The sequence below is a fragment of the Hyperoodon ampullatus genome, assembly GCF_949752795.1.
Source record: "Hyperoodon ampullatus genome assembly, chromosome: 15".
Lineage (NCBI taxonomy): Eukaryota > Metazoa > Chordata > Mammalia > Artiodactyla > Ziphiidae > Hyperoodon > Hyperoodon ampullatus.
Window position 1 is genome coordinate 14,951,636 of NC_136928.1, and position 13,901 is coordinate 14,965,536.

Below are 13,901 nucleotides of genomic sequence, written 5' to 3' on the forward strand. Positions count from 1 at the left end.
TAACCCGTGGAGGCCCGGGAGAATGTGACGTGCCCCCAAGGCTGGCACACGAAGAAGAACTGGGCTGTGGAGCTGAATCACGCGGTGGACAATGAGGGTCAGTCCTCTGGGCAGCGGCTAAGGGCGGCAGGGCCTGGAACTGAAACTAGCCAGGCTGTCGGGTGGGGTAGGCCTGCGTTCCTGGGGGTCCTCAGTCTCTGGAGAGCAGGGCCTCCACCCTTGCCACAGACGTGGGCCCCAGCTTTGAGACAGGGCAGGTGCTACGCGCCTCCCGAGCACATGAACTGGGGTCACGTGCAGAGCCTGGTTCACCCCAGGTGGCTCCAGGGAAGGGGCGGTGGGCTGGGAGTCGGAAGACCTGGGCTCAAGATGCAGCCTCTGCTACTTACGGGCTGTGTGACCTTGTGCGGGTCCCAGGACGCCTGTGAGCCTCACCTTCCTTGTCTGTCAGATGGGCAGTTGAGCCCAGGCCACCCGGGTGACGCAGTGTGACCACACCTTCCTTTGTGGCTGGAGAGACCTGGACATGAGGAACAGCACTGTCCCCTCGGCCTGCCCTTCCGGGGCTTCTCTCTCAGGCCTGTCCGAGCCCCCGAGCTTGTGGGCCCCTGGGCACCCATGGGCTGTGTCCTGGTCCCTCAGGCGGGGAGTACGGAGTGGGCATCCCGCCCTCGGGGCTGCCCCAGGTCTGGAACTCGGTGGAGAAGACCTATTACTCCTGCCGCCGCCGGCGCTGGGCGCGCATGCGCTACCGGGACCACAGGAGGCTGAGCCACGAGCAGGAGACCCTGTCCTTCCTGCAGCTGGTGAGGGGCCGCCTGGTCAGGGACCTGGTGGGACCATGGGTGGGACCCATGGGACCCACCCTCGGCCGGGTGAGAGGGCGACTCAGCTCTCCCCGCAGCACCACCCCAGCCTGGCTGAGGACGAGGCAGGCTGGGAGTATGGCGTCTTCGGCTCCAAGTTCCACCTGAACCCTCAGCCCCAGAGCCGGTTCCGCCGCCGCCGCTGGCACCGCAGGCTGGCCCCCAACAAGGTCAAGGGCATTGCACCCATATTCCTCCTGGAAGGATCCTTGGTAAAGCCCCAGTGGGCTGGGTGTCTCTTCCCTGCAGCCCCACCTCCGGAGCCAGGGCCCCCTGGTGCGCCAGGCAGACGGAGACGCTCCGTGTGGCCAGATGCACTGACCACTGCAGGTGGGGGGACCTGGGCCCCGGAGCCACATCCTCAGGCTTTGGATGGGGAGAAGGGTGACCTGGGCCTGGGCTGGGGGAGACAGGAAAGGCACCTATGAGCCTCAGGGAGTCTGTCCTGGGAACAGAGTCTAGATATGAAACAGCAAGCTAAGAGGGAAGCGGACATGGTGTCGTCGACACGGAGACTGGACAGAATCAGGAGCTCCTGGAGGGCTCCCCCAGAGATCACCCAGCCCCTGAGGGCAGGGAGCAGGGGGCATGGGGTGGGGATCCTGGGGGCGGGGGGCGGACACAGCTCCTCTCTTACCCAGAGCCCCACTACTACCAGCTCTTCTGCTACATCTACCAGGCCCGGAACCTGATGTCCAACCACATCCAGACATTCCAGGGTAGGCGTGGGCACCTCTTCTCCCCCAGCCCCTCCATGGGGCCACCCAGCAGTATAAAGGGTGTGGCGAGGAGGGGGTGACACACATGCAGACCCCTGCCCCCAGCAGCTCATGGCCCTGGTTTGGGGAAAAGACACAAGAACAAGGAATACAAGGCAGGACCGCTCTTGAGGTGTGTCCCCAACACTGTGGAATCAAGACAGGGAGGCTTCATCCCACTGGAGGCCACTTAGCTGAGCCTTGAAGAGGAAGGAGGAGTTTGCTGGGCCTTGACAAGGAAGAGGGAGGATGAGACACAAAGGCGAGAGAGAGGATGACACGCTTGGGAACCACTTGTCCCTTGTGCTGGACAGAAGATGAGGGGTGGGGAGGAGGGGTGGCAATTTCTAGCCCTGTGTGGAGGCCCCATGGGAGGTTTCAGGTGAGTCACGTGCTCCTGCCCTGGGCTGGCAGTGGCCCTGTTTGTTGGGAGCCAGACTGCTGGATGAGGGGCTGAGCCAGGGCAGTGGGTGTCTGCTGGGAGCTGTGTCTACTGGGCATCAGCACCCTCGTCGAGAGGGCCTTGTGATGTTCCTTGATGCCAAGGCCACTTGCTGATGCTGTGCAAGGGCAGCCACGTGTAGCCTGGTCCCCAGAACCCCTCCAGAGGAGCCGCCGGGCCTTCTGCGTCTGTGATGGCTAAGGCCCCAACCATGATAGTATAAGGGGCCTCTAGCTATAAGCCCATGTGCTCTGTGGCTTACTCTGAGGTGGACTTCTGGGGAGCTGGAGTGGCTGTGGCTGTCTGGCCTGAGCCTCCCCGGGTACCCAGTCCAGTGGCGGCAGCAGCCAGAAGAGACGAGAGCCTCACTCGGCAGCTCAAAGGCACGGCTCTCCTTCCACCCACAGCGCCCTTCGTTCGGTTGGTCTTCTTGAACCACAGCCAGTGCACCCAAACCCTGAAGAGCTCTGCGGCCCCTACGTGGGCCCAGACGCTCATCTTCCAGCACCTCCTCCTGTACGAGAACCCCCAGGACACCAAAGAGAGACCGCCACTTGTGGTGTTGGAACTGTGGCAGTGGGACCCCCAGGTAAGGTGGGCTGGGCTGAGCAGAGATCTGAGAAGTTTTTAATGTATATTTTTTGGCCGTGCCATGTGGCATGCTGGGTCTTAGTTCCCAGACCAGGGATCGAAACTGTGCCCACTGCAGTGAAAGCACAGAGTCCTAACTATTGGACCGCCAGGGAATTCCGTGAGGAGCTTTTATTTTTTATTTTTTTTGCGGTACGTGGGCCTCTCTCTGTTGTGGCCTCTCCCGTTGCGGAGCACAGGCTCCGGACACGCAGGCTCAGCGGCCATGGCTCACGGGCCCAGCCGCTCCACGGCATGTGGGATCTTCCCAGATCGGGGCACGAACCCGCGTCCCCTGCATCGGCAGGCGGACTCTCAACCACTGCGCCACCAGGGAAGCCCAGGAGCTTTTATTTTAGAGGAGAATATTCAGAAAGTGCTCCAGCGGGACCTGATTCGCAGAGCACATCGCATTGATCCTAGAGTTGTCAGAATGCCAGGAGGAGCCAGACCCCTGCCAGCCTGGCCTCCATGTTTTGTGAACTTCCCCTTCCCTCCAGGGCAATGAGAGCTTGTGGGGACGGAGCATGTGGTCACCGGTGGTCTGGCTGGATGTCCAAAACCGGATCCTGCCTCCTATGAGGTGGCACCCCCTTGTAAAAGGGTTGGAGGAGGAAGAGGGCGAGATCTTGGCGTCCTGTGAGCTGATCCTCGAGACTGAGGTGCCGAGAGAGAGGGCCCGGCTGGGAGTGTGGTGCTCAGGGCGCTCACCCTGCCCCACTCCCCTGCCACGTTTCCACAGCCAGCGGCCCCCAACCGCAGCCCCTCAGCAAAGTCCTGGGGCCCGGGAACAGGAACACTGGGCTGGGAGGTGCCAGCCTGCCCAACCTCTCCCTAACTCCCCTGCCAGCTTCTGCCCATAGGGCTCCGGGGCTGCCGCAGTTGAGCCCCTTAGGGTCCTGCTTGCATGGGGGGGGTGGGGGACAGTAGGACCAGCCCAACAGGGCCTCAAGCTCCCTGCTCTCCCACCTCATCCCTTCAGAGTCTCAGACAGCAGCTGCCAATCTTAAGTGTTCCCTGGAAGAATGGGATCTACATCCTGCCCAAGAGCATCCAGCCCAAGCTAAGGAAATGGCTACTGAGGTGATGAAACACGGAGCAGGGCGGGTGGTCAGGGCGCAAGCCACCCCCAGAGCAGTCGAGCACCACGGTGCGCTCTCTGCTGACCCTCTCGGGCCTCCTGCCTACCTGCTCCAAAGCTTGGACCCCGAGAAGATACCATATGAGAGATGGAGGGAGACAGGAGAGAAATGAAGTTCTGATAGAACATTTAAAAGTATTTTAATGCAAACCTCTGCAGTGGGTCATAAGGGCTTTAGCATTCATTACCTACCGGATGTAAGCCTCATGAGGGCCCTGTGCAAAAAGTAGGGACGACCTTCCAGAGACGGAAATTCAGGCTCTGAGAAACAACACATCCACGCACAGTGACACACGGGCTCAGTGGCAGCGCCAGAGTTTAGGCCCGGCCCTGCCTGACTCCAAATGCCAGGATGTTTCTCACCTCTTCTGAAAGTAGCATGGAGGCCCCCAGGTCAGAACCTACGTGCCCTGCCACAAACCTGGCAAAGAGCGGAAGATGGTCAGGTCCTCCCGGCACTGGAGCCAAGATCAGACCACCTGGCTGGTTTCCGCTCTGGCCCTGAGGCGGCCCAATGAGTAGGGTGTGGACAGCTCCTGGGGTACCCAGTGTTTGTCTGTTGAGAGTGAGATCCCAGGGTGCTGGCTCGCTGACTGGCCGTGGAGTCCTGTGGGATCCAGGTCAGCCACGAGCTGGACGGCACCGAGGTGCCCGAGAACCCTGGGGCGCTCCAGCTGCTGCGGGCCTGGGAGGCAGCCGGCAGCGGGAAGTCAGCCCTGAGAGAGATGATTAGAGGCCAGACGGGCAGCAGGGGAGGAAGGGCAATACCTAATGGGCACCTCCCTCGTGGAGGAGCAACAACAGCGTCCAGGCCTGGAGGACTCACCCCTCACAGGACAGGAGGCCTGGCTGAGCCTTCAGACTCTGCCTTCACCCAGCCTCGTGCCCTGGCCCTGCAGGCCCCCTGGGGCCCCACTGCTCCCAGGCCAGGACCCCATCAGAGGGGCGGCCTGCCCCTTTCCCCACCCTCCCTCTGTTCTGGCGGATGCTGGTCTGGGGCCTTCGGAACATGAAGCGGGTGCGTTCGCCCTGGCTCCTGGTGGAATGCTGGGAAGAGTCCGTGCAGACAGAGCCCATCAGGGACTTCCAGACCAATCCCAACTTCACCCAGTCAGCCCTCTTCCTCACGCTGGTGAGAAGGCGTTGGGCCAGGGCTGGGGCAGCCCCGGCTCGTGGGAAGCCTCACACTCTGGCCTCTCCTTGCGGCTGCAGTACGTGCCTACGGACGAGGCCTTCGCGCTGCCCCTGGTGCTAAAGGTGGTGGACAACCAGGACTTCGGGCAGGAGACTGTGGTGGGTCAGACCAACGTTGACTCCCTACAGCCCTACTTCTGTGACCCCTGGGCTGAGGACTACATGCCCCCACAGCCTCCAAGTACGGCCCTTTCTCCTTGCCCCTCCCCAGACCTCACCAACAAGCTGGCACTGGGACTGGCCAAGGCCCGGGCTGTCCTGCCGGGTTGGTGGCCCTCCCCACCCCCACTTCTCCCTTCTCCTGAGACTCATGACTGCGCTTTCTCCACGCAGTGCTGTCCGTGAAGAAGTACCAGGAGGTGAGTAACGGGCTGGAGGCCCCGTGCCATTTAGAGGAAACAGCCCTTGTGCCTGAGGAGGGTACAGATTAAACAGGGTTCCGATATCCGCGCCCCCAGCGTGAGGCCTGCTTGTTCACGAGAGCTCGAAAGCAGTGATCTCAACCTGGACTGCACATCAGAGATGCCGGAGAGTTTTTAAAATCCTGAGGGACTTCCCTTGGCGGCCCAGTAGTTAGGACTCCGCGCTTCCACTGCAGGGGGGATGGGTTTGATCCCTGGCCGGGGAGCTAAGACCCCACGTGCTGCACAGCCCGCCCCCCCCCCCAAAAAAAAATGGCTTCTGACCAGTTGCTGGGGGTAGGAACCAGAAGCAGCAATTATTTTATTCAAGCCCAAACCACCTACGCCCCACCCCCGCCCCAGGTGATTCCAGTGTTTCCGAAGTTCAGAACTGCTGCTCTAGAGCAGCACCTGTCAACCTCGAATGCACAGGAATCCTTTGGCAGCTTGAGCAGAAGCAGGTTCAGTTTCAGGAGGCCTAGGGTGGGGCTTGAGGCTCTGAACGTCTGAGCCCTTCCAGAGTTAAGTGTGGAGCCGGGGGCAATGAGAACCAAGCACTAACCTGACCCTCCTTCTCGGCCCCAGTCCTATGTCTGAGGATCCCTGAATTAAAAAGCCTCTGTGAAGGGCAAGGGAGCCAGGGAAGGAAGCCGTGGCCTCGAACCCCTTCTGATCTCGGAAGTCAGGGGCGGTGGGCGGACTGGGCGGCCAGGCCTTGCCTTGCTCACCCGCAATCATTTTTCAGCTCCTAGGTTACCTTTATGAAAAGTTCTGGCTCAAGTCCAGCAAAGCTGAGGTGATGTAGGCTCAGCCCCGGGGGATAAGGAACAAGTCCAGGCAGCTCAGGGAGGTGGCGCAGCAGGACTCCGGGCAGAGGAAGGCCACTGTGCCTTCTCCCCGAGGGCCAAAATGCCCCCCCTCCTCACTGCCAGGATGAATACGACCAGGAAGTGGACTGGTGGAGCAAGCTGTTCTGGGCCACAGGGGATGCTCCCCAGTACCTGAAGTACAAGTACAAAGAGTATCACACCCTGAAGGTTTGCAGGCCCCTACGAGGGGAGACTGATGAAGGATGGAGAAATCTGCGGGGAGAGGCCGACAAACCCAGCCCCGAGTCCTTGGGGAACCACCAAGTCGGGGGGTGGCTTCCTCGTCTTTTCACAAGACGCCTGGCCACGCCGCCACAGGCCACACCCTTTCAGGAACCAGGGCTGCCCACCAGCAGCAGCTCTGCTGACCCCGGGGCAGATGCTCTGGGGCGATACCTGGGTGGCCCCTCAACCCCCTGATCCTAGGAATGGTCCCCTCAAGCCCTGGCCAGCTCGCCCCCACAGCCGGGTCCCACACGCCCTCCCACAGGTATACGACTGCGAGCTGGATGCCGTGCCAGCCTTCCAAGGCCTGCAGGACTTCTGCCAGACCTTCAAACTCTACCAAGAATGGCCCAAGCGGGACAGCCCTGTGGTAGGGGAGTTCAAGGTGCGTGTCCCAGCCCTGCCTAGCTGCACCTGTCACCTCGTGCCCCTTCTGTCCAGGGAAGACTCTGATAGGAGCGCTGGTTCTATACTCTCGGCATGAGGGTGGGGCATGGAGGGCTTGACAGTCTTGGGAGTGGGGGGCAGAGGCTGACCCCTGCAGGGACTCAGGGCCCAACGCAGGAAGGACGAGGGCTTCTCAGTCCCAGCTCGGGCCTGTGCTGCTCTCGGAGGCCCGAGAGCCTTCGAAAACAAGTGCGGACCCCGAGGGATGGGTGGGGGTGGAACAAGACCTCCCTTCAGCGGAAAACAACACCGCGGTCCCTGCAGAGCATCTCTGCGGCACGTGCCCCTACCCGTCCTCACGGGCTGCGTCCCTGCCATCCTCAACACAACCCACTCTCCTGACCTTGGACCAGGGGCACCTCCTGGAGGGCTCTACGGAGCCAGGCCAGAGGCCAATACCTTCCCTCCCCAACACACACACAGGGCCAATTCCGGGTCTACCCTTTTCCTGAGAATCCAGAAGCCCCCAAGCCCCCTCGCCAGTTCCTGCCTTGGCCTAAGAAAGAGGACTTCCCTCAGCAGTGCTTGGTGCGGGTGTACGTGGTGCGAGCAGTCAACCTGCAGCCCCAAGACACCAATGGCCTGGTAACGAGCAGCCCTGAACCGCAGCGCTCATCCTCCCCAGCCCCCCCAGCCCGGGCACCCCCTCCCCTCACCCTACACCCCAGCATCCCAGAGCTCCCTCAGGCTGACACCCAGACTGCCAGCTTCCCACAGACACCGTCTGGTACAAGGGGCTCCTTTCTGCCCCACTCCCGCCCTCCCTGACCAACCTGGGCCGACTCTCCAATTCCTGTCCTTCTCTCACGTCTGTCTGAACCCCAGTGTGACCCTTACGTGATCCTGAAACTGGGAGAGACAAAGCTTGGCAAGCGGGACAAGTACCAGCCCGACACTCTGAACCCCATTTTTGGCGTGTGAGATGCCCCAACGCACCCAGTCCCACATCCCCGCTCTCTGTGCCAGAAGCAGTTCCAGGAGGCAGAGAACTCTCACGTTCCTTTCTAGCCTCCACGTTCCTAGCACAGTGTCCAGCAGGCGGAAGATGCATCGATGGGCAGCCCAGCTCTCCCCTCCCCCCTCACACACTTTGCCTGGGAAGGGAGCTCAGAGTCCCACCCCCCAGGCCTGTCAAAAGTTGCTCCCAGCCACGACTGAGGGATGGCTATTGGCGGACAAGAGCCATCCCAGGCTCTGCGCTCCAAATTCACCAGGGCCAAACGGGGTATAGAGCACGGACACGTGTGGTTAGGATGCTGGAGAGGGAGCTGTGTAGATAACATGGTCCTCGGTCTCTGTGTCTCCAACAACCTCACCCAAGAATGTTTGAAATGAGCTGCACCATCCCCCTGGAGAAGGACCTAGAGATCCAGCTGTATGACTTTGACCTATTTTCACCTGATGATAAGATTGGAACCACAGTCATCGACCTTGAAAACCGACTCCTGTCTGGCTTTGGAGCTCATTGTGGGCTCTCCAAATCCTACTGCCAGTAAGCGTGGACCTGAACCAGAGCAAGGGAGCACGGGGTGGGTGGAAGAGTAGGCCCATGGCTCCCCTCGAAGATGCCTGCATCCCAAGCTGGGGAACCAGGGCCCGTACCCATCTGCACCCCTGCTCCCAGCACTGGTCAGCCTGCAGCTCAAAGCAGAGGCTTCTCCAGGACCCAGATCTCCCCACCTTTTCTCCACAGGTCAGGGCCCTTCAGGTGGCGGGATCAGATGCCCCCAAGCCTGCTCTTGGAACACCACGCCAAGCAGAAAGGACTGCCTCCGCCTCTGTTCAGCCCTGAGGATGACTCTGTGTTTTACAATGGGAAAAAATTCAGACTGCAAAGCTTTGGTGAGAAGCACAGCACACCGCCTCTGCGACAAGTGGGGCTACAGGATGGAGGAGCTGCCAGAGGGCACCCCGCCTCCCTTCTCTCCTGTAACGGATAACCAAGTCCACTGCCCAGGCTGAGGGTGGAGAAGGGGCCTACGTGGGAGACGGGAAGGCTAATGACCTCGTGATCCCCTCCTTCCATCCCCCTCCAATCTAGAGCTCAAGCCCCCTACTGCTCGCTTTTTGGGATCTAAGAAAGAACGCCTTGCGCTGTACCTCCTGCACACCCAGGGACTGGTACCTGAGCACGTGGAGACCCGCACACTGTACAGCGACAGCCAGCCAGGCATCGACCAGGTATGAGACTGGAGGGGCTGGATCAGGAGGTGGGGAAGCCCACCCATCCAGAACAAGAGGGGAAGGCGAGGCCGGGCACCCACAGATGTACATGAAAAGAAGACAAGCACGTTCTGCGCATGTTAATAAGCAAGAAGTCGCAGTGGTGTCTCTTAGAATGGAGATGTTCAGAGCTGGAAAAGTCACCGATGAGAAACCGAGGCCCCGTGTCAGCTGTGGAAGTGTTTCGGGGCCTTCCCCGCCAGTGCCAGCACTGCCTTAGTCTCTCCTGAGGGAGGGTAAGGAGGCAGCACCTGGGGTCAGAGCGCAGGCATCACAGCCCCGGCTCGGCTGTTAAGTGCAGGCTGTGTTTTCTCCACAGCAAGGAACCCCCAACGGGAGGAATAAAAATCCCCACAGGCACCCTAATTATCCCCTACCCTCCAGCCACCAGAACGGCTCACTCATTCTCCAAATCTCTCAAGCTGATAGCACATTCTAGATACAAAGTTCTCTACTGAGCACTTTTAAAAACCATCCTCATTAAACCTGTTTTCTCATTAAATGGGGCCAATTTCAAAAGAATAAAACTAGGTCACATGGTTTGAAGGGATCTATCTTCCACTGTTGGTAGTTCTACCCTCTTAACTCTTTGTCTCCCCTTTTCTTACCGGCTTCAACCCTTCTTTCCTAGACCTCTGGGCTTTGTGGATAGCTTGACATCCTTAGGATGTGGTTCCACAACATAAAATGACCTGGAGATCACCTAGTTTACTCTTGCTCAGGGCCACTAAGGTGGCTAATAACTGCAGCCCCAATCCCATTCTGGAGCCCCATCCAGAGAGGCTGTCCAGCAGGACCTGTTAAATGGCATCAACCCTCCAGACCCCAGCTACACGTGACATCCGTGCGCCACAGCCATCAGCCTCGTAGCCGTCGTATGCTCCCAGCCTTACTGCACTATTCTCCCAGCCAAAAAAAGAAACAAGTGGAAGCTGATGGGCGGTGTGCTGACTTCCGGTCTGAAGTCCATCCCACCTCCCGGATGCCTCGATACCCCACCACTCGGTGTTGGAAACACAGCCTCAGCAGACCTAGAAGCTGCGACAGGGCCCCCCCCGGCCAGACCAGGATGCTGAGATTGGGGGCTGGCCAACCCCAGCCAGCTAATCCACCTCCACTCTAGGGAAAGGTGCAAATGTGGGTGGACATCTTCCCCAAGCAGCTTGGGCCTCCTGGCCCCCCATTCAACACTAGGCCCAAAAAGCCTAGAAGGTGAGTGACACCCATCTCCCGAGCAACTGCACCACTCAGTGTGGCCTTCCCAGCGTGCGGAGCACCAGTGGGCTCCAACACTGAGTCACGGTGATTCTTTTCCTCTGTTGGGAATCTGCGGAGCCTCCTTTCCCTGTGGTCCCCCACACGCAGCATGACTTGGGTGGGCACGGAGGGCAGCCTCCCAGGCAGGCCTCTTCCCTCACCGAGGTTGCAGCTGGGGAGCTATTCCTCAGCAAAGCTTCAGAGAACAGTGGCTACAGGTATGAGCTGCGCTGCATTATCTGGAAAACTGCCCACGTGGACCTGAAGGAAAACAGTTTAAGTACCAAGAAGATGAGCGACATCTATGTCAAAGGGTGAGGGAGAGGAGCGGGGCTCCGTCAGAGTGCCCTCAGACTCACCCAGTTCTGTCTCTCCATTTCCACCCATGCCTGGCGTCTACTGGGCAGCCCTCCTCCCAGGGCTCCAGCTAGGGGTGGGGACAATCCAAGTGAACCCCAGGTGAGTGGACTTTGGCCCCAGGTGGTTATTCGGGCTGGAGAAGGACATGCAGAAGACAGATGTCCACTACCACTCCCTGACGGGGGAGGGCATCTTCAACTGGCGGTTCATCTTCACCTTGGACTACCTGGCAGCAGAGCAAGCGTGCGTCTTGAGTCAGAAGGTAACAGGCCCAGGAGCGGGATGCACTCCTCCCCCCCCCTCAGAGCCTGCGAGCTGCACCAAGACACTTGGAATGTGGCCTTGGGTGGAACCACTCCCCGCTCCCCCCGCCCCCTCCCCGACTTTCTCCTCCTCCTCAACGGTCCATCACTGCTGGGTGATGGGCGGCTAAGTGGCCATAGGAACTCTCAGAGGAGACAGGCCGGAAATACGCGCTCCTGCCATCCTCCAGGACTACATATGGAGCCTGGACCCCACGGTGATGAAGTTCCCAGCCCGGCTCATCATCCAGATCTGGGACAATAACATCATCTCCACGGATGACTTCCTAGGTGAGACCCTGGCACAGGGCCTGTGACCACAGGACGGGGAGCTCCTTTTTGCTGATGGCCTTTCTCTGGGCTCAGGGGTCCTGGAGCTGGATTTGTCTGACATGCCCTTCCCAGCCCGGCACGCCAAGCTATGCTCCATCAGGATGATGGATGCTGACCCCAAGAGGCCTCACTTCCTCCAGTACAAGCACTGCTCCCTCTTTAAGATGAAGACTGTAAGTGGCTGGTGGCCTTGCCAGGCCCTCGATGGCGGCAAATGGCGCTTGTCGGTAGGAGCTGGGGAAGGTGCCTATCGCCTAGGAACAGGGCTGACTACTGTGCTGCATAACTTGGCTCTGACAGACTCTGGGGGCCTGAGCTAAATCCCTTTCCCTCTCTGGACCCTGGGAAGAGGCCTTTAAAACTATCCTTGCTCCTGCCATCTGAGCTCAGCTCCCACCACCCATGGTGTTTCTAGGGTAAAGTGAAGATGACCCTCGAGATTCTGACAGAGAAGGAAGCCTTAATCAAGGCAGCAGGAAGAGGCCAGTCGGAACCCAACCAATACCCTACACTCCATCCTCCCCTGTAAGGGTCCTGCAGGGCAAAGGCACCAAGCCTCTTCCTCGTTCACAGAGCTGAGCTGCTGGGCCTAGCAGTCTGTATGGGGGTGGTGACCGGGGAAGGAGGCTGACAAGTAAAGAGGGATAATTATCCCCCCACCTCCCCACTCCGGCTCAATCGGGGAGAACAGCTGGGGAGGGGGGAGGGCTGAAGCAGAAGCTGCTTTTTTAAAATGAAAGACCTTTGCTCTGGGTTACCTGACCTGAAGTTTCCCTCTGCCCTCCACTCTGCCATCTCTGCTCCTGCACAGATGCACCCATACCTTGCTCACGTGGCTCCGGTCACCCACTGCAAGGTTCATCCGTGTTTTCTGGAAACGCTACCGCTTCAAGATCATAGCCATCTCAATCATACTGCTTATGGGGCTTCTGCTGTTCAACTTTATCTATTCAGCTCCAGTGAGTGACAACCCTGGAGACAGGGGAAAAGGCACAGCTGCTCTCGGGATGACCCAAGAGAGAGCCCTCAGGTTGCTACTTCAGGCTAACTGTTACCTATTCTCTCTAGAACTATTTGGCCATGAGCTGGGTCAAGCCTGAACTTCGGCTGAATGCTCCCGTTCAAATATACGCCAATATCATCAATTCACTAAACACCAGCAACGCCAACTCTTCCAACCTCCCCATTCCCCGTCAGAACCTGAAATCTGCAACAGGCCATAAGCTGAAACTCCTCCAGGGACACATAAAGCACCTGCGAGCTATTTTCCCAGAACTTCCAGCCCCACCAGACTAATTCCCGTGTGTCTGCCGGGCTTTTCTCCTGCCCATCCACAGCACTACCCTTGGGCTTCCTACCAGTTCCTTGTTTCCGGGGTCTAGGGATATTCCGACCATTCTGTTCAGACCCCTTCCAACAAGAAGGGCAGAGTTGTAATTTTCCACTGAAATAAACAACTTTTGTAACGGAGCCACCCTGTAATTTGGGGGGGGGTTCACAACACCATGAAAGGCTGAGAACGCCAGGCTCTCAGACGAGACTCACAAGCATGGGGAATGATGTTACCCTTACGCACCTCCTCGAGTCTCCAGGGACTCTTCCACTCTAAGAGGCCCTGACGTCACAGGAAAACAGAAGGCAAGGAAGGGCACCTGTGAGGAAGGGTGGCTCATGCAGGGTAAGCAGCCGGCCGAGGCCGCCACTCTCACCCCTCACGTGACCAGGGGGCCCCCTCCTCTGGGACACAGCTGGGACTCCAGCGCCCAGAACGACCTTCGGCCCCACTCACGACGGGAAGCATGTTTCTAGAACAAAAGGGAAGAGCCAGGGCAGAACCTACCACGCTACTCAGATTGTTTCCTTGCACCACACACTGCTCTGAGGCCGGCCCGGGTGGGGGCACTGCATTTCACGTCTTCCCGGCCCTCTTCACAGAGCCTCAAGGACCTCATGAGCTAGAATCACACAAAGGCCACAAGTGTGACAATCTCCACGCTGAGCTGCCCCTCCTGCGCCCCTGCCCGGGCCAGCTCACGAGCCCACTGGCGTCCTCCCACTACAGAGGTCTAGCCAATCTCCCCCGGAACTCAAAAACACAGAACAGCCATTTGCTTTCTCAGTTCCACCTGGTCCGAAAGCCAAGCCCGGGGCCCCAGCTGACCCTCTAGCACTCTGGAGCCGCTCTGCCATGGGGGGGAGGTCAGGAGGGTCCCACAGTCATCCCACCTGCACAAGAGCACTACCGCCTGTGGGAAGGATACAAGAAAGCTGAAGACAACCGAAACCCACAGCCAGACAAGGTAACCCTCCTTTCCTTCAGGGCTGAGCAGAGGGCTTTCCCAACCCAGAAGGCAGGGCAAGGGTGGATGGCTTAAGGCTCAGCCAAACCCACCCGTAAAAGGAACGCCACTCAGAAGTTCACGTTTGGTGTCCATCAGCCATGTTAAGACTTT

The 13,901-nt window shown here is 59.2% G+C and overlaps 1 protein-coding gene across 1 annotated transcript in view; it reads left to right on the top strand.

Moving 5' to 3' along the window:
* Positions 1–13,616, top strand: part of FER1L5 (fer-1 like family member 5) — a gene marked incomplete at both ends in the record, with an annotated part of 49,213 nt that extends 35,597 nt beyond the window's left edge. The window contains 28 exon segments of the mRNA XM_079720612.1: positions 4–97; positions 643–806; positions 905–1,196; positions 1,508–1,585; positions 2,474–2,655; positions 3,197–3,358; positions 3,679–3,779; positions 4,463–4,572; positions 4,737–4,969; positions 5,050–5,212; positions 5,365–5,390; positions 6,178–6,228; positions 6,365–6,469; positions 6,792–6,911; positions 7,397–7,558; positions 7,799–7,890; positions 8,295–8,465; positions 8,667–8,815; positions 9,015–9,154; positions 10,320–10,408; positions 10,672–10,767; positions 10,934–11,075; positions 11,307–11,406; positions 11,482–11,675; positions 11,864–11,973; positions 12,260–12,407; positions 12,517–12,640; positions 13,384–13,616. Of these exon segments, the coding sequence (XP_079576738.1) occupies positions 4–97; positions 643–806; positions 905–1,196; positions 1,508–1,585; positions 2,474–2,655; positions 3,197–3,358; positions 3,679–3,779; positions 4,463–4,572; positions 4,737–4,969; positions 5,050–5,212; positions 5,365–5,390; positions 6,178–6,228; positions 6,365–6,469; positions 6,792–6,911; positions 7,397–7,558; positions 7,799–7,890; positions 8,295–8,465; positions 8,667–8,815; positions 9,015–9,154; positions 10,320–10,408; positions 10,672–10,767; positions 10,934–11,075; positions 11,307–11,406; positions 11,482–11,675; positions 11,864–11,973; positions 12,260–12,407; positions 12,517–12,640; positions 13,384–13,616 (3,831 nt within the window).
* Positions 13,617–13,901: the final 285 nt, after the last annotated feature.